The sequence below is a fragment of the Acanthochromis polyacanthus genome, chromosome 9, assembly GCF_021347895.1.
Source record: "Acanthochromis polyacanthus isolate Apoly-LR-REF ecotype Palm Island chromosome 9, KAUST_Apoly_ChrSc, whole genome shotgun sequence".
NCBI classification, from domain to species: domain Eukaryota; kingdom Metazoa; phylum Chordata; class Actinopteri; family Pomacentridae; genus Acanthochromis; species Acanthochromis polyacanthus.
The window spans coordinates 5,071,840-5,097,260 of record NC_067121.1 but is presented as its reverse complement, the minus strand read 5'-3'; the positions used below and the strand labels follow the sequence as shown (position 1 = coordinate 5,097,260).

General features: G+C 37.0%; 2 protein-coding genes across 2 annotated transcripts; one reads left to right on the top strand and one right to left on the bottom strand.

The window, feature by feature from the left end:
- Positions 1–841: 841 nt before the first annotated feature.
- cldn15la (claudin 15-like a) lies at positions 842–9,996 on the bottom strand. The gene is made up of 5 exons (XM_022213990.2): positions 8,663–9,996; positions 5,190–5,354; positions 3,841–3,922; positions 3,082–3,195; positions 842–1,119 (listed from the first exon to the last, which is right to left on the bottom strand). The coding sequence occupies exons 1-5, from the start codon at positions 8,877–8,879 to the stop codon at positions 1,041–1,043; spliced, it is 657 nt and encodes a 218-aa protein (XP_022069682.1). The 5' UTR covers positions 8,880–9,996; the 3' UTR covers positions 842–1,040.
- A 4,244-nt stretch (positions 9,997–14,240) lies between these two features.
- crfb16 (cytokine receptor family member B16) lies at positions 14,241–25,144 on the top strand. Its single transcript, XM_051953192.1, has 7 exons — positions 14,241–14,503; positions 15,836–15,962; positions 19,451–19,641; positions 20,775–20,912; positions 21,598–21,750; positions 23,279–23,427; positions 24,548–25,144. Exons 1-7 carry the CDS (start codon positions 14,446–14,448, stop codon positions 24,704–24,706), a joined length of 975 nt encoding a protein of 324 aa, XP_051809152.1. The 5' UTR covers positions 14,241–14,445; the 3' UTR covers positions 24,707–25,144.
- Positions 25,145–25,421: the final 277 nt, after the last annotated feature.

Sequence of the window (25,421 nt, the reverse complement as noted above, 5' to 3'; positions counted from 1 at the left end):
AGATTACGGCACACACACTGAAATCACTCTGTGTTCATCAACAAATGGCAGTGGGTGGAAGTCTCTGTTTAGCTTCTATATGCCGTCATAAACACTAAAAATGGCAAAAAAGAAGGACTAATTGAGCACAAGCAGATTCAAAACAACCACAAATAGATGAAAAATAAAAACCAAGACACTTAAAGTAATTACGAGACTCACAAAGGCTAAAAAGACACACAAAACAAGCACAAAAAGGGCTAAAAAATGACCATAAGCAGACCACAAAGAACCACAGACACATGAAAAATTACATAAAATGAGCCCGAAAAAGCTAAAAATGACAGAAAAATTTATGTAAAATGACAAAAAAATATATCAAAATGACCAAAAAGAGGTGAGATGTGACTGCGAAAAGACACAAAACAATTGAATCATAATGGCTAAGAAGAGACTCCAAAACATTCAAAATGTCCAGAAACTGGTGCAAAATGACCCCAAGTACACCCAAAATGATTGCAGAGAAGTAAAACGAGCTCAGACTCAATCATAAAGAGACTGAAAAGGGCTAAAAGCTCTCGTAAAGAAGTTAAAAACGTCTGAGAAGAGTTGCAAATAAGGTACAAAATGACTCTGGAAAACTCACAGTGACCGGATGGATCACATGTGTTGGCTTTAATTATTGTCCATGCACATATATTGTATATAACTGTTGTATTTAGTAATAAGTTATAGAATATTTGAGCTCAACTATCATGATATTTCTGTTTAATATGAGCATCACAACATGGACGCTGTAAAAAAAAAAAAACACCACGCCAGCTGGTTTTATTATGTAATACAAAGTTTATTCAGGTAAAAACAAACTCCAAACAGAATTAAAACAGTCGTTAAACAGCAATCTACAGTTTCCTGATGGGTTGCTAAGATTACAGATTTCACCTCATTAAAAACAAATAAGAAAAAGGAAAGAAAAGCGACGACTGAAGACACGGAGGAGGGCTTCTATCTTTACGTTTTGTGGTGAAACTTCCAGACAGCGACGGTGCAGATGTGCGAGTTCAGACGTAAGCTCTGCTCGACTCCTGGTCTGATTTGGCTGTGGCCGTGTACACTTTCTGTTGTTTTGCATAGTAACCGCTGTAACGAAAGAAGACAAAGTCAGACAATAAAGTCACGTTTCTGACAACATCAGAGCAGAACAAAGAAGAACAAAATCCTCAGAAAAACTCCAAATGTTCAGCTTGTAGGTCGCTGCTAAGAAAAGAAACTGAAAAGTAACTTTAAACGGAGTCATTATCTTTTACTATTTGACGTAAAGCTCAGTAACCTGGTGTTTATTTTATCTCTTCTTCTAATTTCTAATGAGAATAGACATCAGTGGCTAAAAACAGAAAAATAATTGCAAAACAACCACAAATAAACTTGAAACACCACAATGAAAAAGATATGTAAACAACGGAATAATGTGATGCTTAAAAAATACTCAAATAAGCAAAAAAAATGCACAAAAATATTCAATAAACACTAACTGAGCAAAAAAACCCCTGCAAAACCATCACAGATGCACCTAAAAAATTGCAGTGATATGATGCTTGAAAATTTGAAAATATCCTAAAGAGACACAAAATGATTCCAAAAATATCACATTAAAAAAGAAAGTCATAATAGATATAGTGGCAAACACAAGTGCATAGAAATGACCAAAAAAACAGCCACCAAAACGATCACAGAGACATAAAATGATCAAAATGTGACACAAAGAGACTCTAAATAAACACCAACTTATAAAGTCATGGAGTTTTTTAATCAGCTAATAGAAAAAACGCTGCATCTCATTCATTTAAAATACCGATAGATTGACTGTTAACGTGACTGACTAAAATTGACTGCTTAAAATGTGCATCCTGAGTATTTACTGCGGAAACAAGCGGCTGAGATTTAAAGCTCAAAGAGACAAGATGTAAAAATGATTGTGAGCTTCCAACACAGACTGTAAACAGCAACCTGATTCATCGTCTATTTTCTTTCAAATTTCATTAGAATTTACTAAATGAACATCACAATGTGTTGTCTGACGCTCCAAATCACCAGAAAAGATCATGAACTCATTCAGAAAATATCGACGAAGAGAGAAGTCGGCTCAGTTTCTGTACAGTCAGATTTCTTCTTGCAGCCAAAGGAGTCACCCCCTGCTGGCTGTTTGAGGGAATGCAGCTTTTAAAGGCCGGCCATGTTTTAAAACACAATCTGTAGCTTCAAGAGCCTGACGGTGGAGTTTTTGAGTGATAGAAAATATGTAATAGCGTAGGTTTGACATCTTTCATTACATGTTTTATTCCTAACAGAAAAAAAACGCCTCACAGATTAGAACTACCTTCTTGGATTGATGGAATCTTTGAGAAAGTTCCTCAACTGGAAAAATGCAGAAAACAGTTTTAACATTTAATAGCTGAGTTTAAATGTGCAGAATTAGCATTTTAACAGTGTTAGCAGAAGTAATGACGGCTGCTGAGGTGGTGTTTGAGAAACCAAAAGCATCTTTTATCCAAAACTTGTTGAAGTTTGCAGCAAATTTGCTTTGACACGGCCGTAAAATGTCCACTGCATGCGGTTAAATATGCTTGTAATATGTTTCACAATATTTTTGGAAAGCAAGCGGCCTGCAACTAACCCTAACCCCAACCCCATATTACCGAGTCAGAACTTTAAGACGTTTGTATTTAGATTCTGACGAGGCAGAATTCTAGTTTGAAATTTCTACGTCGATTTAAAAGTCTAAAAATGACAATTTAGATGTATTGACTTTAAATGAAACAGATAAATTTTGAAGCATGACTATGATGAGTCAGAATTAAAGTACAGAAATCTGAAACTGAAACTAGAACAAGTTGAAATTCTGCTTCATGTATTAGCAGCTGAATCTTAAATATCAATATAAGAAACACGTGAACGGTACAAATAACTGAATTACAGATAACTGCAGATCCATTCTGGCTGTTAAATGTTAAAAGGACAAGGAGGTTTTTTCTCGTTAGGTCAGAGATTATTTTTAAAAGGGTGTTAAAAGACGATATAAAGTCGAGGAGTGTCTGTATTTACCCTTTCTGGCCACCAGGTGACGCTCTCCTACAGGCACTGCAGAGTAAAGCTCCTCCCAGGATGGCCAGAGAGGCTCCAGCCCATCCCAAGTACAGACCAGTACCCAGCTCGAACCTGCAAACACACAACCACAGCTCCATTTAACACCTAATAAAAGCATCACAGAAACAAAGACGCTGGTGTGGTTACCTACAAAAACAGACATTTTCAAATTCATTCATCTGCATGCACCTTTAGATGCACAAAAAAAACTATTTTCTTGTTGCTCTGACAGTAAATTATGTTTTGTTTGTGCAACACAACGAGAAGCTGCCTTTAAGACATCCTTTCATGCACACACAGCTGTAGTAAACATTAATAAAAGGAGGTATAAACAATATTTCTATTAACTGAATATATTCATAACATATTTGCTGCCTGTAGGTTTCCAGTAATTTGTACAGTTTTGGTTAAAAAGCAACTTGTTTCCCATGTAAGCAAACAGGAGGCGCTGTTAAACTACACACATCTGAACATGACAACAAAGTTTAAGAAAACATGAATCCAATGCTGAATCCTGAAACGATGAAAAATAGGAGGTGAAATCTTTAAATGTTTAGAGAACACATCAGTAAAACTGTGCAGAAGATTCCATTTTTGATGTATTTTATCACCACTACAGTCTAACCTCATAAAATAAGCCTTTCCATATTTCACAAACTGAAATGTGAATCGTCAGCATCAGTTTCGTTTAAACTGGACCAGACTGGGTGGACTCACCTCACGCCCATGTAGAACGGGTCATTGAAGTCCTCAACCACTCGGTAAGCGTACCAGGAACAAGCTATCATGCAGCACAGACCTGCAAACACACAAAACAAGTCATAAATGCTCATTTCATCCAATATTTATTTAATTTTTGGCCACGATCCACAGTGATGACTCTGTACCATGAATGCCTCCATACGATAACATTTGTCTGATTTAAGTGTTTCAGTTTTCTTTTCTTTTTTATCCCGCTTTGATCTGAGCAACATAATATTTACTATTTGCAAATACCCAGTGCTACTTTCCTCTTCCTGTTTAATACCGTAGAGACCAGAGGAGGCGTCACTCAGACGACAGGCAGTTCACGCTGGTTAGCACAGAGCATTGTGGGAGTTTAGCTAGTAAAGGGGCACCATGACAAAGATTTTTGTGGCGGTTAATGATTTCTGGGGTGACTTTACATTGTCAAGACCATGCTCATTGCTGTTTATAGTTAAGTATGTGAAAGTATGCATCATATAACCAGTAAAGTCACTAAAGGGGCACCATGACAAAGACTTCAGTGGTAATTAATGAGCTCCCATTTAGAGCGCATGAGTTCAAATAAAACCAAGATTAAACAGAATAATAACGGCTGAGGTTGGGTCATGTTTCTGAGGCTGAGCACACATGAAGAATGTTCAGTTTATTATTATATATTTATAAACATTAGTGACGATAAAGCCGTTGTTTCAAAAGTTATTCAAATTTGTGAAACCGATGTGACAGCAGACATAAGCTAAGGGTCGACACCTATCAGTGAAAAACAGATTTTATCATTCCTGATCCAGATCTACACATCCTAGTTTGAGTATATTTTCATATTATATATTAAACATGAGTTATTTTCATTTTCTGCGGACACAAACTCAGCACTAGATATAAACAATCAGACTTCTCTGTGCTCCACGTAAACATCATATCTGAAATATTCTAAAAACCAGGATCAGCCTCTAGATACTCTTATTTTACATGTAGGAACAGCTGGTATAACGTTTCCACTCCGTTAAACCAACATGTCTGCACTTAAACACCTCTTTTTGTTTCAGGTCACTGTAGGAAAACGTTGCACACCAATGAAAAGCAGCATTTAAAGGCAAAATCTGGTGTTTTTAATCCATTTTCATCTTCTAATAAACAGACCACAAATATAAAGTGAAGGTTTCTTCTCATATAATCTAGAATATAGTCATTTATCATATAAACTTTGTAATTTTTCAGAATTTCTGAGGCACTAACAGCCTGCAGACTTCACCAGCTAAGCGTCGTGGTGAACCTGACTTTAAATCTGAGCCCATCTGAAGCTTTTTTATTCGACTCACCGGCCAGGAAGCTCAGGATGCCTCCGGTGCCGGCGATCTTGCCCTTGGTCTGGTCGGTGGACGAGCCGATCTTGATGCACTTGAGTCCAAGCAGCGACACGATGATGCAGCCGAGGCCGAGCAGCAGCGAGACGATCATGAGGGCGCGACAGGCCTGAATGTGACCTGCAGGAGGAAATTATTACATTTATTAAAATTATGAAATGATAATAAGTTATTAACAGCATAACTGTTGACACCAAACATAAAGCTGACAGATAATACAGATAAACAGAGTCTCTGCTGCTCAGATTAGGACATAAATCACTTCAAATGTGTTTAGAGAGAGGGGGCTGATGGGAAATGTGGTCAGAATATAAACTAACGTTAAAAAAAAGCTTCAATAGAGGCTCCCAGATACTTTTAGTGAAGAAACTGAAAACAATCTGAACTCCCAAAGAGTAACACATCAGTGTAGTTTGTCTTGTGTTTGAGAATAAACTTTCAATAATCTAAAAAACACTAAAGACGGTTCATGAGAAAAAACTCATTTGAAATAAGTTTTTGTTAAAAAACATAAAAAAGGCAAAATGCTAAAATGATCATTTGAAAGTCAAAAACTGTAAAAACAGAAAGAATCATCAGATTTACAACTATCCGTCGGTCCTTGAACATATCATGTGTTTCACAGGAAAATTAAAAATATATGATAAACATTGTGATATTTCATCAAATTCTACATCCTGTGATTCAGAATTTCTCCACAACATGAACAGTTTGAACCACATTCTGTTAAAAAACTAAATCTGAGACAAAACAACAAAAAACAAGACACAAAAACACCAAAAGAAGACTGTAAACAGTAAAATATCAGCAGAATGTGGAGACAAAACAACCTGAAAGAGACACAAAATGACAAAAGTAAGATAAAATAAGATAAGAATTAATAAAATAAAAAAAGACATTAGCCCTAACAAAACAAATAAAACCCTCAATAACATCAGAAATCTGTATTTTTACATTTGACTTTAAAATTATATAATTTTCTAAACTGTATTACATTATTTTATAGATATTTGTTATTATCTGGGGGGAAAAAAAGATCTTCATCAAGGAAACTGCAAATAACATCCATATCAAGTTTGTATATTAAAGACAGAAAAATAAACGTGAAATATTTTCTTAACTGTTATTTTACAGATTTGACTCGTGGTGGTAAATTAAAGATAATATCTAGTAAACTAAAAAAAACAAAAAACTAATTTATATCTTGACTGTAAAAGAAAACAAACAAAAACTGGCCAAATCTGTATCTGTAATTTTATAAATATTAATTTACATTGTTTGAAATTGAGCAGAAAATATCAGAATTTTACAGGTAATTGTGATTATTCTTCACAGCTTTTCAATGTTAAAGTATTCAAATGTTTTTCACCTTTACTGACAGATTTTTTACATCTTTTAATGATTTTTTTTAAAGACATTGTACATTTAAAGGGGTAGTTTTTTGGTCTTTTTCTGAGACTTGTCTCATAGCTACAGCTTAGCTTAGCATAAAGGATGGAAACATGGAGGGAATAATCCACCTACCAGCAACATATTTAAAGCTTGGTCAAAAAGTCACTGTGTTTTGACAAAAGGAGGAACTGTAAGTAGTATCTTCAGTGGTTTACAGCTGGTGTGGTAATATATTAACGAAATGATCATAAAAACCTGCTGCGCCTCTTTATGGGCTTCAGGGAGTTTCAGCAGGACGACCAGTGAAACCACCAGGAGTCTGATGGACGACGAGGCTGGTCTCATTTAAACAAGACCGGGTGTAATAATTAACACTGACGCCTCTTTACACAGCTGAAGCTTCTGTCTTCATGAACTCATCGAAAAAGTACAGAAACAGATGGTTTATGGGGAAATATGCCTGGAATGATCCAAAATAACAGTGTTTTCTAGCAGATTTTCTAGCAGATTTAAATAGTGTCATATCATGGTCACACATTGTATACCATTTTTTATCATGCAAGTTAATCTAAAATAATATTTTATTTCATTTTTTCCCCAAAAAATGCAGGAAAAATCTATACAATCCCATTTTTTAAAAATAATTTAGCATTTTACAATCTTTAATTTGCATAATTTTTCCTTCAAATAAGGGCCTATAATTTTTTTTAAAAGTGCAATTTGACAGTCAAGCGCTGTAAAAGAACAATTAAAAAATGTACGTAGATTTTAGTGGCCTGTTTTCTTGTTATCGTGGAAATTAATACTTTTTTGTGTGACTTTACTAGAAATTAACAAAATTGGGAAAATCAGTAAAATAAAAATAAAAAATGACAATAAAAAACTGTTGAAAATGTTCCCTGCTTTTACAGTGTATGAGACGTATTTCCTCATTTTAAGGAAAAACTGCTGCAGAGATCAGTCTCTGATCCTAAAAGACAGCTACAACAACAGTTTTACCACCAAACAAACACACGACGGCTAAAAATAAGATATTTTTCAACCTAAACACAGTAAATACACATTAAAGTTTAACTAAAGTGAAGAAGCATCAACACGACTGGCTGCTCCTGTTTCCCTCCATTTTACCGTCAGCGGAGGAGGAAGCTCAAAATGGCGCCTAAACGATAATCTTACATAATTTTTTTATGGTGATTATGGAAGAAAAAACAACTCGCTGGTAAACTGACTTCATTACTAATGACTTTTAAATTAATATGATGTAGTGTTTTCCCTGAATATGATGTGACAAACAGTTTAATCGATCTTTATTTTGTTTTCGGCGGGAAACTTCCACCAACCTTTGGACGACAGTTTCAGAAATGGTGCTACATGGCAGTTGGCCTATTTTCTGTTAAACTGATCTCATGACCTTTCAAAAAATGGCTCAAAAGTTCAGATCTGTGTAGATTATTGAATTCTCTGACGTCATGTAAAACTCAGGAACCTCGTTGCTTCTTAAATGTGTTTCACAAGAAGTAAAGCGAGCCTTAAAACTGAAGGGTTAGGAAGCAGAGTGGTCTGACCCACTTTCTGTAGTTTTGGTGAAAAACAGGTTCAAAGTTTTGTGGTTTCTAGAATGATCTAACATTGGAAGCGCCACTGTAGTTCTATATTTGTGTGGTGGGTTAGACCACTCTGACACTAAAATCTAGACCATAAAATTTTACAGAAATGATATAAAACTCGGTTCTGACTTTTTGTGGGTTAGACCACTCTGCTTTTAACCCCTCAAATGTTTCAGATCATTTAATTTCCAAACAAGAAAATTAAATTTATGTTTTCTAGACAAACTTCAGATTGAAAGATTTTCACTTCATGTCACTTCACTGGATGATTGACTTTCATTTCAAGCTTCTTTCAGATATTTAGAGTTTTAAAATGTGTTTTTAAAAGTACCACATCTAAAGACATACTAACTCATCTGTAAACTTAAAAGGGCTGACAATAAATGTACTGTTAGACAGGTTCATATGGAGGACTTGGACTGGTCTTACCAGGGAGGGCGAGCATCGACTCGAAGTCCCGGCACTCGGCGATGCCGGCGCTGTTCTCGGCGCAGGAGTGCCACAAGTTCTCAAACTGCCTCTGGGAGATGATGACACTGCCGGACACGGTGGAGATCTTCCATTCGTCGTTGACCAGCGACGCTGCGGTCACCAGCCAGCTGATGATGCACATGATGAACCCGGTCCCTTCCAAAGCCGTCGACATGGTTGCAGCGTTTCCAGACAAACCACCTTAAAATGAAAAACGCAGGGACTCTGACTGTTGCGATCAGACTAAAAAACAAGGAAGCCTTCGGAACGTGGCGGAGTCTCAAGGCCTCGTCCTGGAAGGTGAAGCCTCGGTCGGGTTACTGGAGCCTCTGCTGTGTCTCCTTCAGTTGTTTCTCGTTAATGTGACGTCTGAGGCTCCAACACGAGGACTTTACACTCTGGACGGGTCATAAAGTGTCGAGCCGCTCCCTAAAGTTCCCCTCACCTCCTGCCAGGCACCGATGATGATGATGATGATGACTGAGTCCTCGGCCACACCTCAGATAACCTCGACAACCGTGTACACTGGTCGTTGTGTCAACCGGGACAGGAGGCTAAAAAACGCTGCACATATCCAGTTCTAGTGAATTACGTCACTTCTACTAATCATGTGCTTGATGATTCTCATAACCAGACGGAATGTAATTATCTTGAATCAGAGTTTGACTTCAAATGATTTCACAGTTTCAATGCAGTTATAACAAAACTACGGCAAGACGGAGGTGCAGGACAGAACTGTGCTGCTGATGGCAAGTCACCGTCTCTCCAAGCTGTGGTGGGTCACCTGGCCCTCTGCTACTGCCTCCTCTGCCTCTCTAGATGTCGTAGGTGCCTTCTCCTCTTCATCTTTTTAGGATAATTGCAGACCTCTCAGGACTCTCCGTCTAGCAGAGTGTGGTCTTCGCTTGTTGAACAAAATTAGAACAACTTTGCTTCCAACGATGTCCTCAGCAAACTCTGGAGCCTAAGTCCAGCGTTGTCCTCACGTCCTTTATACAAAAAGTCCAGTGATGACTCCTCAGAACTTTGGCAATGTTCTCCGTAGCAACACTCAGGCAGCTCTGGGGAACAACTCTCTCCGGGGGAGAACTTCCAATTCAGTGTTTCTGTCTCCTTTATACTCCCATCCTCTAATACACACACATTATCTGTACGCTCGGTTGCTCAACTATCAGGCTCACAACGATCACACACATTGTCAAGGCCTAGTCAAGGCACATTCACAGGTTATACACACTTTGTCATGATTCAGTTACCAACACACACACGTTTTCACACACTGATCAAGACGCTCTACGTGGGCTTTCTATAACCATACTCGGAAATGTGCACGCACTCCTCACAGGCCAAGATTTCCCCAGCATTGTAGTTCTGCTTTTTTGTACATGTGCAGTTTAGAAAGGGTTACTTCTCCTCATACACAGAGTTTTTACTTATAATCACTTCTTTTAATCATTACATCTTAGCATGATCATATGACTCATTTTAAATCATTCTATTCTATAGCAAACATCATTTCAGAATATATATCAGCCTATGAAAATCATTCTTCCCTCAAGCATAAGCATAATCATGTGGTTAACTTATCTAGTTTCTCATTTTAGCTTTTCATTGGTGTGCTTAAAGCTTTTATTCAGGTAGTGGTTGCTCCTGGGATCTCAAAGAACTAGGCCCCACTTGACACTCTTAATAGATAACATTTTACATCTGATCATTACATAATTCCCTTCAAGTACAGATTTTCTTGAACTAACTAAAAATATGTTTTTTATGGAGCTAATACAGAAACTAAAATCAAGTGACCCAGAGGCAGTTATTGCTTTGAAACTCAGATAAGTTTCCCACATGTTCAGTCTTTTCTTCTCTTATAATCAGACCAAACAATCAGCATTGGAGGAACTCAAACTCTTCACAACACTGAACCACAAACGGAAGTTCACTTTTCACATATTTCCTCAAACCAAGGAGCTGTTTATGAAGAAGAAGTGAAAGAAAATGGTCACAGAAAGGTCAAATAAATGAAGAGGAGAATGAAATCACTCTTTTAAATCAGCTCTAACCATGAAGTCCTGTTAGTTTTGTGTCTGTATCTGGGTTGTTTTCGGGGCTGAACTTGTCGTATTTGTGTAATTTAGATAAATGAAATGAATTAAAACAAACATAATGACTGCGTGTTGGTTTCAGGCTGAAATAAAAAGAAGCAGCTTGCGTGGGCGAGTTTTTATGGTTTTATGGTTGGTGACAGTTAATGTTTGATCATCATGAGAGTCCAAAGTCTGACGCTTCGCCTTTTCTCTGTTCAGTTTCATCAAACAAGACGATATTAAACTGGGTCACAATAGAAACCTTCATGAAATTAAACAGAAAATCCACAAAAATCCACTTCGTTTTTAATCCCGTCAGAAAACTTCTCACGCTGTAGAGAAACCCGCCAGATGGCCAGTTTATCATTTAGACACAACGCATTGTTTTTGACTGTTTTTGTGAGTTAAATATTTAGAAATTGTTCTTCTGCACACATTTCTCTTCATGTCCTCAACAGACAGAAAATCACCACCTATCATCAGTTTTATGTGTTTATTGTGTTTTAGTTTGGTTGAAAAATGCTGACTTTTCGGAAAAATGCAGAAAATTTAGTTTAAAATAAGAAAAACACAGTGAAGGGGTTAACTTAAGTCACTTCTAACTACATATTATAAATATAATGTGTCCAAAATGTTAAGATAATCATTATGTTTTCGTTTTCATGTTAATTTTAAAAGTGTAAACAAGAATTCTGGTTAAATTTCTTTGCACCAAACAGGGTACAAACAGAGTTAATCGAGGCAATAAAAACTTAATTTTCATTAAGTATGCATTTAAATATTTGTGTTCAGTCTGAGTGAAAGGAAACAGAAATTAGACAAACTGTGAGAACTGTTAAAATGTTTTTATAAATCATAATTCAGTCTTTTGCAACTTTTGTCCATTAATTGCTCCCTTTTTACTGTATTTAAATCAGTTAAAAACATCATTATTTTACAGATATTTGTTGTTATTTGAACATAAAACCACAAATATTAAAGATTGGAAAATGGTAAATATTTGTTCAACTGTTATTTTACTGATATATTTCTTGTTTTGTAAAATTACAAATAATATCTAGTAAAATCACAGAAGTCAGAATTTTAGATGTTTTTATATTTGTAAATGACTGTATAACAAGCAAACAAACAAACAAACAAATAAAAACAGGCCAAAACTGTAAAAACAAACAAACAAAAAACAAATAAAATGTCCACACCAAAAATCTATATTTTGATAAATGATGATTTGACTGTAATTGATTTATTTTACTGAATCTAAATCAGTTAAAACATAGTTATTTTACAGATATTTGTTGTTATTTCAAAATAAAACCATGTATATTAAAGGTTGGAAAATGGTAAATATTTGTTCAACTGTTACTTCACTGATTTATTTCTTGTTTTGTTAAATTACAAATAATATCTGAATTTTATATATTTTTATATAACTGTATAACAAACAAACAAATAAAAAACAGAACAAAACTGTTAAAACAAAATAAAAATTCCCACATCAAAAATCTGTGTTTTGATAAATGGTTATTTGACTGTAATTGATTTATTTTATTTTATTCAAATCAGTTAAAAACATCATTGTTTTACAGATATTTCTTGTTATTTTAAAGAAAAATTGTGTAGATTGAGAACTGAAAAGTACCAATTTATTTTTTAATTACGTCATTTTTCAGTCTATGTATTTTTTTAAAAAAGCAACTATTTTTTTACAACATTTTACCATAAAATTAAGCTATTTTTACTTGGTCTAAATTAGCCATAAAATATCACTGCTCTACCGATATTTGCTGTTATTTTCGCTCCTCGTTACCATTTATTTACCAGATGTTTGCAGCTTTTTAACTGCATTTTTTGTCTGTTTTTAAACCATTACATTCTGTTTGTGTTTTTCCACAGTAACACATGTTGTCGTATAGAGTTTGGTGTAAACTGATGTCAGAATCTGCAGTTGTAAGAATTAAGGAAGTGTAAACAACAACATTTCATAAATGACTTTATTTATTCATTCTGCCTTCAGTTAAGCTACATTTTAAGGTGGAACACACGTCTCTAAAATGACTCACAGCGTCAGATTGAAATGCGTTCCTCAACTTGAAGACGTTTTTGTGACTTTTTGCGTTCATGTCGTTGTTTTGTGTCTCTTTAAGGTTGTTTTGTGTATTTTTGTTGTTGTTTTTCATCTCTTTGCAGTCATTCTGTTTTGTCTCCATGCTGCCGTTTCTTTTCTGTACATGGTGTGTGTATGCAGTTCTTTGTCTCCTTGCAGCTGTTTTGTGTCCTTTTGCTGTCACTTTTTTGTCCCTTTGTAGTTCTATCTCTTTTTGTTTTCATTGTGAGGCTCTTTGCTGTTATTTTGTGTCCATATGCAGTTTTTTTGGTGTCTTTTTGCAGGTTATTTTTCATCTCTTTGCTCATTTTGACTCTTTGCTGTTATTTTATGTCTGTCTGCAGTTGTTTTGTCACTTTTGTCGTCGTTTTGTGTCTCCTTGCAGTTTTTTTTCACCCCTGTGGTTATTTTTTTGTCTCTTTGTTGTTATTTTGTGTGTATTTGCAGCTGTTTTGTGTAATTTTTAATCTTTTTGTGTCTCCATGTAGTTGTGTGGTGTCTTTGTGCTGTTGTTTTGCATCTCTTTGTTATAATTTTCTGTCCCTTTGTAGTTACTTTGTCTCTTTTTGTTGTCGTTTTATGTCTCTGTAGGTTTCTTTTTTCATTCCTGTGGTTATTTTGGATCTCTTTGCTGTTATTTTGTGTCTATATTCAGCTGTTTTGTGTGTCCTTGCTGTTGTTTTGATAGAAATCGTGTTAGTGTGTTCCATTAACGTCTGTTCACACTCATGTAGCAGCAGATCAGTGAAGGAAACAATTTGAAATCTGAGATCAGACACAGACACAGACACACACAGACACAGACACACACAGACACACACACACACTATGTCTTTCTATCATTGTGGGGACGCACCATTGACTCCCATTCATATCTAACCCCAAACCCTGACCAAAACAATGGCTAACCCTACAGAAACGTTTTTGCACTTTTACTTTTTTCAGTAACAACATGGCCAAGAAAACACTGTTTAACTTGTGGGGACTGAAATGAGGTCCCCACAAGTGACAAAGTTTTCGGTTTTCCTACAGTTGTGGGGACATTTGGTCCCCACAAGTATTGCCAGCACCTGACCACACACACACACACATAACCAAACAAACAAACAAACAAAAAGCATGTTTGTGCCTCTAAGACTCTGAGACTAACTGACTTTCTGACTCTGGTTATGTGACGGTTGTTCTCTAACTCTGGTATTTAACCTGTAAATCTGCTGTGACAGCTGATGCCTCGGGGGAACTGACAACAAGTCTGACCTGCTCTGCAGCAGACACACCAGCTTCACAAAGACAAAGAATATTCGAGTGTTGTTTGGAAAACAAGTTCAACAATCACACTCAGAGGAGATGCAACCCTGAAACTGGATTTTTAACCGCCATCACAGTGGACTTAAAGCTTTTATTGGCCTCCTGGATGAGCTGAGAGTATCCAGGCTTTCTTTGCTGATCGTATCTTATTCTGTGGATCAGTTTACGTGCAGATGACTGGAGGGATTCGGACATGAAGGAGCTGACGTGATTATTTTTCTCTGCTGCTTTTCGACCCTGTGGTCATGACGCTGAGGCGGACCGTGAGTCAGCTGATGATGGTGATCCTGCTGGACCTGCATGGTCAGTTCTCCTCATTTCAGCCTCTAAATCTGCATCAAAGCTCTTAGAAATGGCTTCAGGTGATGAGATGAATGAAAGAAATCAGGCATCTATCAATGAGCTGCAGTGTGTTTACATGTAAACTTTCAACATGTTTGTGTTTCTGGATTTCATCAATAAAACAAATAGATTTTACAGTTTGGAAGTCTGTAATTCAGTTACTGCTCCTCTGGGTGTTTTTATTTATTTTATCATTATGATAGAGTGTGGAACAAAATTGACGAAACTAAAGGTTGATTTGTGTGTCGGTAAACATTACATGTGCATTTGCAGTAGTTTTGTGTCTTTTTGCAGTTGTTTTGCATTTCTTTCCAATTGTTTTGCGCCACTTTGCAGTAATTTTGTGTCTCTTTGCAGTAGTTTTGTGTCTTTCTGCGGTAGTTTTGTCTCTTTGCAATAAATTTATGTTTTTTTTACAGTTGTTTTGCATGTCTCTGCAGTAGTTTTGTGTTTCTTTGTAATATTTTGCGTCTCATTGCAGTTGTTTTACGCCACTTTGCAGTTGGTTTTTGTGTTTGCCATCTTGTTGCATCTCTTTGAAGTCACTTTGCATTTTTTCATCTTGTTTTGTGTCTCTCTGCAGCAGTTTTATGTCTAGTTGCAGTAGTTTTGAATCTCTCTGTAGCTGTTTTGTGTCTCTTTGCAGCAGTTTTGTTTTACAAACTGACAGCAATGTGAAAAGACGCCATCACGTTTACAGCCATGGCCATAAGTTTGGACACAAGTACCATGACGCTTGTGAATCTTAGAAAATACCACAAAATTGTCACTTACAATGTACTTATGTTCTGTAATAGACATCAAAACAGACATAAGTCATGCTGTGTCCAAACTTATGGCCATGGCTGTATTTGTATTGTCAGATTTGTTTATTTAACTTTATTTATTTATGTTTTATTTCTTTGTTCACTTTAATCTCTTTTGCCCTTTATTTATTTACTGCTGTATTTATTTCACGTACGATTCAGCGAGTCTGAATGATGATAAATCTGGTTCTTATTCCAACATCTGATAGCAAACCCAAGAGTGGATCAGTTGATACACATCACTATTGAACCCAGAGAAGAGCCACTTGGCACTAATCCCTGGTTTACAGATGCTTTTGTTATGACAACGAGGCACTAGTGTGCTGATCACCAGCCATTATCAGGGACAATGCTCACATTCCTCAGAAACGGTCCTCATTTCAAAATGAACAGACAGTAACCAGAGCCATCTGGAGTTCTGGGAGTAAAGAAAAAAGGCAAAACCTGGGTTTTCTAGTGTTAATGTCAGATCTCGTTGTGTCTACAGATATTTGGACGCTGCCGGCTCCCAGCAGAGTTTCCATGGACTCTGTGGACATGAGACACACACTGAGGTGGCGCCCCCCACAGGCTCCATGCAACACTACAGTCCTGTACTCGGTCCAGTACCAGGGGTATGTCAGAATCATAGACTGTATATATAGTGGACGTAGCATCTGGCTCCAGATTTGAAGCCCACCCGGAAGTGTCAAAAACTTGCAATATCACGCCGTCCACTAGCGTTGACTCCAAAAAGCTTTTTCTCCATAGACCCCAATTCATTTTTGGAGAAAATAAAATGCGATAGACTGATGTTCTACAGCTCAGGATTTGTTTCCTGTTAGTTTTCATGGTCAAAATGAGAGATCAGGTGGCCGATCTTAAAATAAATCAATACTGAATTTTAAATAAATCGTTAAAATTGGCGGAGCCAGGGGGCGTGGCTATACTTGATAGACAGCAACAGAAGCCTCTGCGGTAAAACGTGGGCGGGATAAGAGAGTCCTCAGCCAATCCTGCCCCCAGTTGCTCTCCAGTCCAGCCTGTTTGATGACGCTTTTTACGTCATTGGCTCCAAAAAATCCAAAACGGCGACCAGGAAGTAGCAAAATCCGGGCTTCATTTTCTCGCCGTTGAAACCAACGGGTGACGTCACGGTTAGTTTACGCCTGGTCAGAATAATGATAACGATTCCATTTATAGAGCAATAAAAAGACGACATCACATAAAGGAAAGTCTATAAAAATGTGTTTTGATAAAGACGTTATAGTAAAATGTAGGCGCTAAAATATTCTCATTAATACTGAAATAATGTTTCACCCTTCAACAGAAGAGGCAGTGAATCAGTGAACCCGACAGCATTGTTGAGTTTTAACAGAGGAAACGTTAAAACAACCAGATATCAACATAAAACCTCCTCAGGTTTAAGACTGACTTTAACACAACGGTTTCTACTTTACTTCTGAAATTTAACGTTTAAATGTACAAATGAGGAATGATCTCATTAAAATGTTCACATTTGCATTAATGTCCAGAGTAGAAATCTGACAAGCTGATAAAATCAGCATGAAAATTAATTTTGTTGACAAATTTAAGTCAAAGGTTTTTACAGAGGAGATTTGGGGTTTCTCTTTCTACCAATGATCAGAAAACACTGTCAGCTGTCCAAAAAAAGTAATAAAACTCTATAAATCAGGTAATGATTGATAGATGAACAAAATTCTCCATGAAACCTCTCAGAATATCATCAGACATTAAACTGTAAAGTTTGTTCAGAGCTGCTTGTTGGAGAAAAAACTCCTCCGTTACATTACACTTTGTATTCAAAACTGTATAATTATTTATTGGAAAGTGACTACTTTAACAAACACAAATCACCCTGACACTTCCGCAGTTGATTACTTAAATTAAGACAATTATGTTTTTGTATTACAAGTGTTCTCTCAATATGTAATCAAGGCATGATCTCATTAAAGCATGACTTTGCATAAATACAGTAACAGAAACACTTAAATGTGCAGTTTTCTCCATTTATTAGCCTGAAAAACGACATGTTGTGGAAGCAAAATAGTCCAAAGTTGATAAAAATGCAGGAAAAAGGTGCACATTTCCACCGGTAGTGTCTCACTTTAAGTCAAATTAACAAATTATACAATACTTGTGCTGATTTATTCAGCAGCTTGATTGATTAAATCAGCGTTTCAGCTCTGATAAATGTGCACTTCTGGTTGTTGCAGCTGTGAAAACAAGTTTCATCAGCGTCATATGAAGCCTTAGGGGTAAAAATGTGAAATATGTAGGAGGAACCTGTAATTTAATGAGGTTAGGAAAGTATGCCACAGGTGTTTGAGACATTAAATCACAAGGAAAACGCCTGTTTGAATTATTTGACAGGTGTGTTTGTATTCATCACACAGCTAGAATTTAAGTCTCAGGTAATTCTCAGGAACATTCCTGTGGTTTAGATGAGCAGAGTTTAAATCATAAAGTGTTTTTATTGTTTTAATATCAGATGCAGTCTGGACACAGAGCAGGAAGCAGTGCAGTTTTAATGAAATGTTACGTTTGATTCAGTCTACATGATATGTTTGGTCATTGTTGCTTGAAATCCTCTTTCAGAGACTTACTAATGCTTCCTAAGTCTCACCAGCCACTTTATAACATTTTAAGTTTGTTCATTTGACTTTTTTAACCCCCCTGCTGTCCTCATACGGGCACAAAAAAATATGGCTTCCTTGTCTGGAAAAAAAAAAAAAAGCAAACAAATTCCCTGAATTTCTAAAAATCTGCAAAACCTTCCGGAAGAAAATTCTAATAATTCCTTAAAAATGTCCTCTAAAAGTTTTATTTGAAAAAAAATAATTTGGGAAGAAAATTCTTGTAAATATTTTCAGAAAATGAGTAAAAATCTTGCAGAAAAAAATCCTAAAAATATCTAAAGTGATTCCATATATATCAGTCAAACTATTAAGATTTTCTTTAAGAACATTTGCTGGATTTTGGTTGATTTTTGTGAATGTTCTTTAGAAATATTTTTAGCATTTCTTTTTCTCCACCAAAAAATGTTCAAAAATTTTCCAAAAGTGTTGAAAACGTGGACATCAGAAGTTTTACTGTGAAAATATAGATATTTTTTCCCACATTTTCAAAATTTAAAACCAATTTTGACCCACATGACGACACGAGGGTTATTTAGAGCATTTGTAATATAATTTAAATTATTTGATCTTGTTTAGATCTGAACTTATGACTTCTACTACTTTTGTTATGTTTTTTGTAAAGCACTTTGTAACTCTGTTTTTAAAAGGTGCTGTATAAATAAAGTTTATCATTATTATTATAACTATTATGACAGGTGCTGAAATTTGCAAGAAATGAAACAAAAAGACTTAAATGAGACACAAAATGACTAAAACAGACATTGAACACTATCAAACATGACAAAATCACACAAATGTGACAACAAAGACGACAAGAGAGACTGGGAGGAAAATCAAAGCTACTGGATGAATAAAATAAAAGCAGCATGGTGAAACAGCTTTCTATTGAGGATGAGCAGAGGAGAGAGGAAGAGTCTGGTGAGGAACCATGGAGATAGATAAATATCTGTAGTATGGAGGCTAATTTTCTGTCTGATGCAGGTAACATCTGTGGGGGAAAATGTTGACTGCAGAGGGACGAGTAGTTGGACGATACATTCAGCATGATGAAACATTTTTCACAGTTAATGTGCAGAGCAGAGAGGAGAAGGTTGTAGAGACAGTAAACATGTCAAAAGCTGAATATCTATAGTATGTGGCAGAGACGTTTTTTTCTAGACATTTCTGAGTTCTCTGTCCTGCTTCATGGTTGACTTTATATTGCAGTGAAAAATGAGCCCACAGTGAGGAAAAATGTGACACAGGCAAGAAAAAAACAACCAGAACCTGCTGCTCTGTGTTCAGAGAGTTAAAAAAGCTCATTCATTTTTAAAACAGCAAACAAGATGAGGTTTGTTGGAAGTGTTTTGGTGCTCCAGTGAGTGTTTACGGCTGCAGGACGGTGGACTTTATGTTAGTGACACATGAAGTGACAGAATGGAGGTTTTTTCTGAGCTGACCTTCAGCCTGATGTCGTCCTTCAGGGAGTTCGAGCTGCTGCTGAGGAACGGCAGCTGGGTGGACGCTGCAGAGTGCCAGAGGATCCCTCAGACTCACTGCGACCTGAGCTTCGACCTCGGCTCTGACTCCGACTACAACCTGCAGGTCAGAGCTGAGTGCGGCTCACAGCGTTCAGCCTGGACCCGCCTCAGCCGAGCCTTCAACCGGAGAGACAGTAAGACCAAACACACACTGCTGCAGGGCCAGCGCAGAGCTCGCTGTTCTGCTATTTGACAATTTCAAATGTTCTCCCAACCTTGGAGTTTGGGTGTTTTCACTCCCAAAAAATACAAATAAAGTGTTTACTTGTGAAGCCATTTAACTGGTTTAATATTTCCAGAAACAGGCAGAATAGTTTCCAGCAGATCAGAACGATTGACTGCAGCCAGCAGAGACACATTCTCATTACTGGAGCTTGAAAAGATAAAAACGTGCAAAATTTTCAAAAAAGTTCTTTTAAGTGTCTATGTCTATGGATGGATCCATATTTCTACTGAAATACAGTCTTTGGTCAACATTTCACCGACTGCCGAGGCTCTAACATCAGTGGACTCTGACATGTATCCACTACGACATGACAAGGTTCTGATTGAAGCTGGTCCAAAGTGGGTAAAAAATTGTCCATAATAACTAAAAATTCATCCTAAATTTGTTGAAACTGTTCAAAAATAATCAAATGTTTTTCAGAATAACTTGAAACATGTCCAAAATTAGACAAAAATATCTAACATTAATTATAAACCTTATTCAAAAGGATTCAGAATGACTTGAAATCTGGGTAAAAGGACTGAAATTGTCTAAAACGACAATATTGATTAATTATTGGTCTTAGGAGAGTCTAAATTATTTAATTAAGAGTGGTATTGTGACTCCATAAAGTTCCTGTAAGTCTGTATAAATGGATAAATGTCTTTGGTCGACATTTCACCAACTGTTAAGACTTTAACATCAGTAGAAGCTGATGTGTGTAAAGTTTAACCAGACAAGATCCAGCATCGATATCTGACTGATCTAAGCACCAAAGCTGATTTCTAAAAAGGTGAAAATGCTAAAATGATCAACTCATACATTTCAACATTAAAACCTCCCCAAGTTGATACACACAAAAATATCATCATGTTCATGTTTGTAATTTAGTAAAATGTCTCCACGTTATGAACTCACCTTAACAATGTCAGAACTGTCAAAAAAATCACAAATATATAATAAAAAGAAAGGTGCAGAAAAGTTATCAAGTCTTTGAGTTGTTGCTTCAGAGCAGACGTGTTGTGTTTGATAAAGAAAGAGTAAAAAGTGAATGTTGTGCAGCTCTGATGACGGTTCCAGAGATGTCGGTGACGACTTCCGGTGACGCCCTTCAGGTGACCTTCAGCAAACTTCCTCCTTCAGCCGCCGTCAGCGTGACGGTGTGGAAGAAAGGCGACGAAACGCAGGTTATTCCTTCTTTCTTTTGGTTAGCGTCTCTTCTGTTTCGTCTTCTGAGTTCTTTCTGACTTCCCTTCAGTTCCTGCTGTCTCCCTTCCTTTATTTCATTTTTCCTGTCAACTTTTACTTCAGTCTTTTTCCTCTTTCCTTCTCTTTATTTGTAATTTTTCCATTCTCTCTCTATATATATCTGTTTTTCATACATTTGCTGCTTGTATCTTTAATTTATTTTCCATCTCTTTCTTTCTAAGTTAGCTAGCAGGCAATAATAATTGACCTCATTTGTAGTATTTATTTCATTGTCTTTTATCATAGTATGTGTTCACACAGGTTAAAAATTAAAGGAAAAACTTGAATATTGAATGGAGAAAAGCTTCTTAATTTCCTTTTAAGTTGTTGCTCCTGTCTCATTTTTCTTCACTGCTGGTTCATTTTTCATCATAAAGTCCTGCAGTCTGCCTAGACTTTTCCACTCTGCTCTACTCATCATCAATAGAAAGATGTTTCACCATGCTGGATGGATCTCCAACAACTTGTCACTGTTTCTGAGCCATGCTGCATTTATTTAACTCATCCATGGTGTTTCATTTTCCTCTGTTCTGTGGAAACACTGCCTGCAGTTCAGCCTAAACCCTCCCTCTGCTTACTGCATCTGTCCCCATCACATAAACATTAAAGCATAATAAAACACTGACTTCTGGTCTCCTTCAGGCTGCTGTGTTCTCGATGCCCGCTGAGCAGACGGTGCTCCACGTCGCCGCCCTGCAGGTCGGAGTGATGTACTGCGTCAGCGCTCAGGTCGTCCTGGACTCTCGGCTCCACAGCAGCAGCACCGACATCCGCTGTGTGTCCATCACAGGTACAGGAGGAAAAACAAAACCCTCATTTAAGGGCAAGGTTCAGCCAGACCCTGCTCACGTTCGCAGACAAGATTCTAAGCTGGTTGTCATGACAACGCCGCTAGAAACCACTCTGGCATTGTCTTAAAAGCACAAACACAGCAACAAATCAGGACATTGAAGGGATGCTGTTCTTTAATTTCTAGATGTAGCAAACTAAACTAGTACAGAGTACCAGATACTGTTTACTATGATAAAAAAAAAAACTTTTTGGAAACTTATTACTTGTTACAACCATAGACTGTATATAAAGATGGACGTAGCATCTGGCTCCAGAATTGAAGCCAACCCGGAAGTGTCAAAAACTTGCAATATCACTCCATCTGCTAGGGTTGGCTCCAAAAAGCTTTTGCTCCATAGACCCCAGTTCATTTTTGGAAAAAATGAAATTTGATAGACTGATGTTCTACAGCTCAGGATTTTTTCCCCGTTAGTTTTCATGGTCAAAATGAGAGATCAGGTGGCCGATCTTAAAATAAATCAATACTGAATTTTAAATAAATCGTTAAAGTTGGCGGAGCCAGGGGGCGTGGCTATACTTGATAGACAGCAACAGAAGCCTCTGCGGTAAAATGTGGGCGGGATAAGAGAGTCCTCAGCCAATCCTGCCCCTAGTTGCTCTCCGGTCCAGTCTGTTTGATGCAAGGGCGTAGGTTTGCATAGGGACGGTAGGGACATAACACTACCAACTTTTCAAGAGGGTCAAATTGTCCCCACCAACTTTTAAGCAACCTTATTTGCATTATATAATGAGTTCAGTAATATAGGTAATTTTGATTGTCTTCCCATATGTTGTAAGGATACAATTGACCCTACCATTATTAAGTGAATTATTTTCATTATGTTCAGACCAGGTTCAGACTTACATTTACCCCTTTTCACTTGCTGAATGTGCCGGTCCAATCAAACGTGCGTTTGATTGGCTGATGACGTCACGGTTAGTTTACGCCTGGTTACAACACAAGCTTTAAGTCTCTTTCAATAAGGTTCCTCATTTTACTGACATAAACATAACTCCAATCCTAAACACTTCTTAATTCTGTCCACAAATGTTTTCTTAAGTTTCAAATAATAATTCCAATTTCAACAATGTCCTCATGTTTCTGATTTCACCTGAAAGTGTCACGTCAACGTTCTTACGATCACATTTTTACTTTCAACAAAAAATGTCCACACTTTTCAAAAATGTCCATAAATTAGGTCAGATTTGGAAAATGTCCTCACATAGAATCATTCATGTTTTGCTTTTTTAATTAACTGACTCCATGCTTTTATATTTTCCAGCATTCTTTCAATTTCAATCAATAAATGTCTCCACTTTCCTAAAATGTCTCCAAATTACGCCATGTTTGAAAACTGTCTTCAGTGTTTATGTTTTTAATTTAACACTCCTACTTTATTGTTCTTTGTTTTACTTCCCTCTCAGTTCCCACAGATTTGATGGTTTCTAAATCTGTCCTGATCATGTCGGGTTCTGACTCCCTGCAGGTTCTGCTGCCTGGAAGAGGCCGACCACCGTCACCGTCACCGTCATCGTCATGGCCGGTCTCCTGTTTGCTCTGTTCTGGTCCGTCGTTCACTGCCGGCCGGACGCCTGTCAGACGTATTTCCATAAAGAGCCGCTGCCACAGTCGCTGGTCAGTGCCGTCTGATACACAGACACCAAGAAATGTGGAAAATAAAACATCAGGATCTGAGAAACAGGCTGTGACCACGTTTGAATGACATTATGTTGCCAAAGATATTAGAACACCTCTGCAAATAATTGAATTCAGGTGTTCCAATTGCTTCCATGACCACAGGAGTATAAAATCAAAGACCTGGCCATTCAGACTTCTTCTATACAAAAGTTCATGTACATGTTAAGGCCGACGTCCCAATACTTTTGGTAATACAGTGGACCAGCTGTGGTGTTTTGCTGCACTCTGCTGGAGAAACGTTGATATTAGTTGATTTGGGACATAATCATGTTTAAATATGATCCTGTCAGTTCAATGTGACCTAAAGACTCGATTTATTACTACATATACATTCAGAATAAACAATTAAGCTCCAAATTAAACATAATCAGACCAGATTTTTATTAATAATGAATCTGCATTTAACCAACAGGTTTCTTCTTGCTGGAAATTACGTTAACGGATGATAAAATAAAATTAGACGGAGTGTTGGAGATGCTGTTAATGAATTTTAACTGTTTTATGTTCATTTTTTTTACATTTTTGCTAAAACTACCACATCCAAAATCACTTATACATACTGTAACTGTCACAAAGTGTTGAGAAAATGCAGCATGAAAATGACATCAATGAGTGACAAAAGAGAGCAAGACACTGCTGTGAGATGTTTATGGTGAATTATAACTATTGTAATGGTAGTTTTGGAGACAAGACAAGTGCTTCAATATCATCCAATCAGTTCTGGAAATAAAATAAAAAAAACCCTAATGCAGACATGAAAAAGTTTGTTAGCAGTTCTAAGACCTGGTCTGATTGATTTGGTGGCAAATAAAGGTTTTTCCATTGATCAAAAAATGGAATATTTGCAAGCAAAAGGGGGAAAATGAAATAAATAAAAACTTAAACACTTTTTTATGTCGTTTCCAGTCAAAGGAAACCTGTTGGTACAATAAAAATTCCCTATAGAGCCAAACTTGGCCTCCCTTTGAGTGATTTAGGGCTTCACTGTATCAATGTGACAAAAATACAGCTGAATGTGAGATCATTTTTAATGTTTTAATCCTCTGTGTTCCTGCAGAAAGGTGATTGGAGCGTTCAAATCCCAATCAGCCCTCAGGAGGCGGAGCTCTGTGAGGCTTGTGAGCGAATCCCGTCGCTGCTGAGTGTCGACTCCGAGCGAAGAGCATCAAAGACGGATGCTGAGTTCACAGCACATCTGGACAAACACAAACACTGAAGTTCTGTGGAGTTTGTGCCACATTCAAAGCAGGTTGAACAAGAGCAAAAAGCTGAAAAACTGAAGGAAACAACGTCAAAATGCCCTCATGGTTTGTAAGAGGGTCACATCAGACCACAGGCAGGATTTCAGAGTCCACATGGGACTTTCTGACCAGAGTTTGTGGCCTGAAGGAGGTGAAACATGACAATATGTTTACATTGAAGAGACGAAGCTCCGTTATGGATGCAGGAATTCTGACTACTGTCCACCGGGAACAATAGAGGAAGCTGGACGCTGTTGAAGTCCACAGAGGGAGGAGGTCAGGGATGATGGATGGTCAGGAATGTTTAGCTTGACTGCTGTTTGTTTCCTGTTTTCTACACACAATCAACAAACTTTAACCACAGAGTTACTGAGGTATCCATGGATTAATAAGAAGAGGACATTGACAACATTATACTGAGATAGAAACAGCATTTTTATTTTTCGTTTTTGGTGATTATGTTGAGTGGAATAGAAGAGAGAAAAGGAAGATTTTCATAACAAATAAAATGATGCTTACCGTAGAAACTTAAATGAACTGAGCCACTAGAACTACAGATGAACTGTCCAGGAACATTTATGGTCATAAGGGGAGGAAACAGTGAAGGTTTCAGGGTTCTTGAAGGTTTGGAAAAGAGAAAACTATGAAGACTAGAGGCTGGAGGAGACACAATTATGGTGCATGATAGAG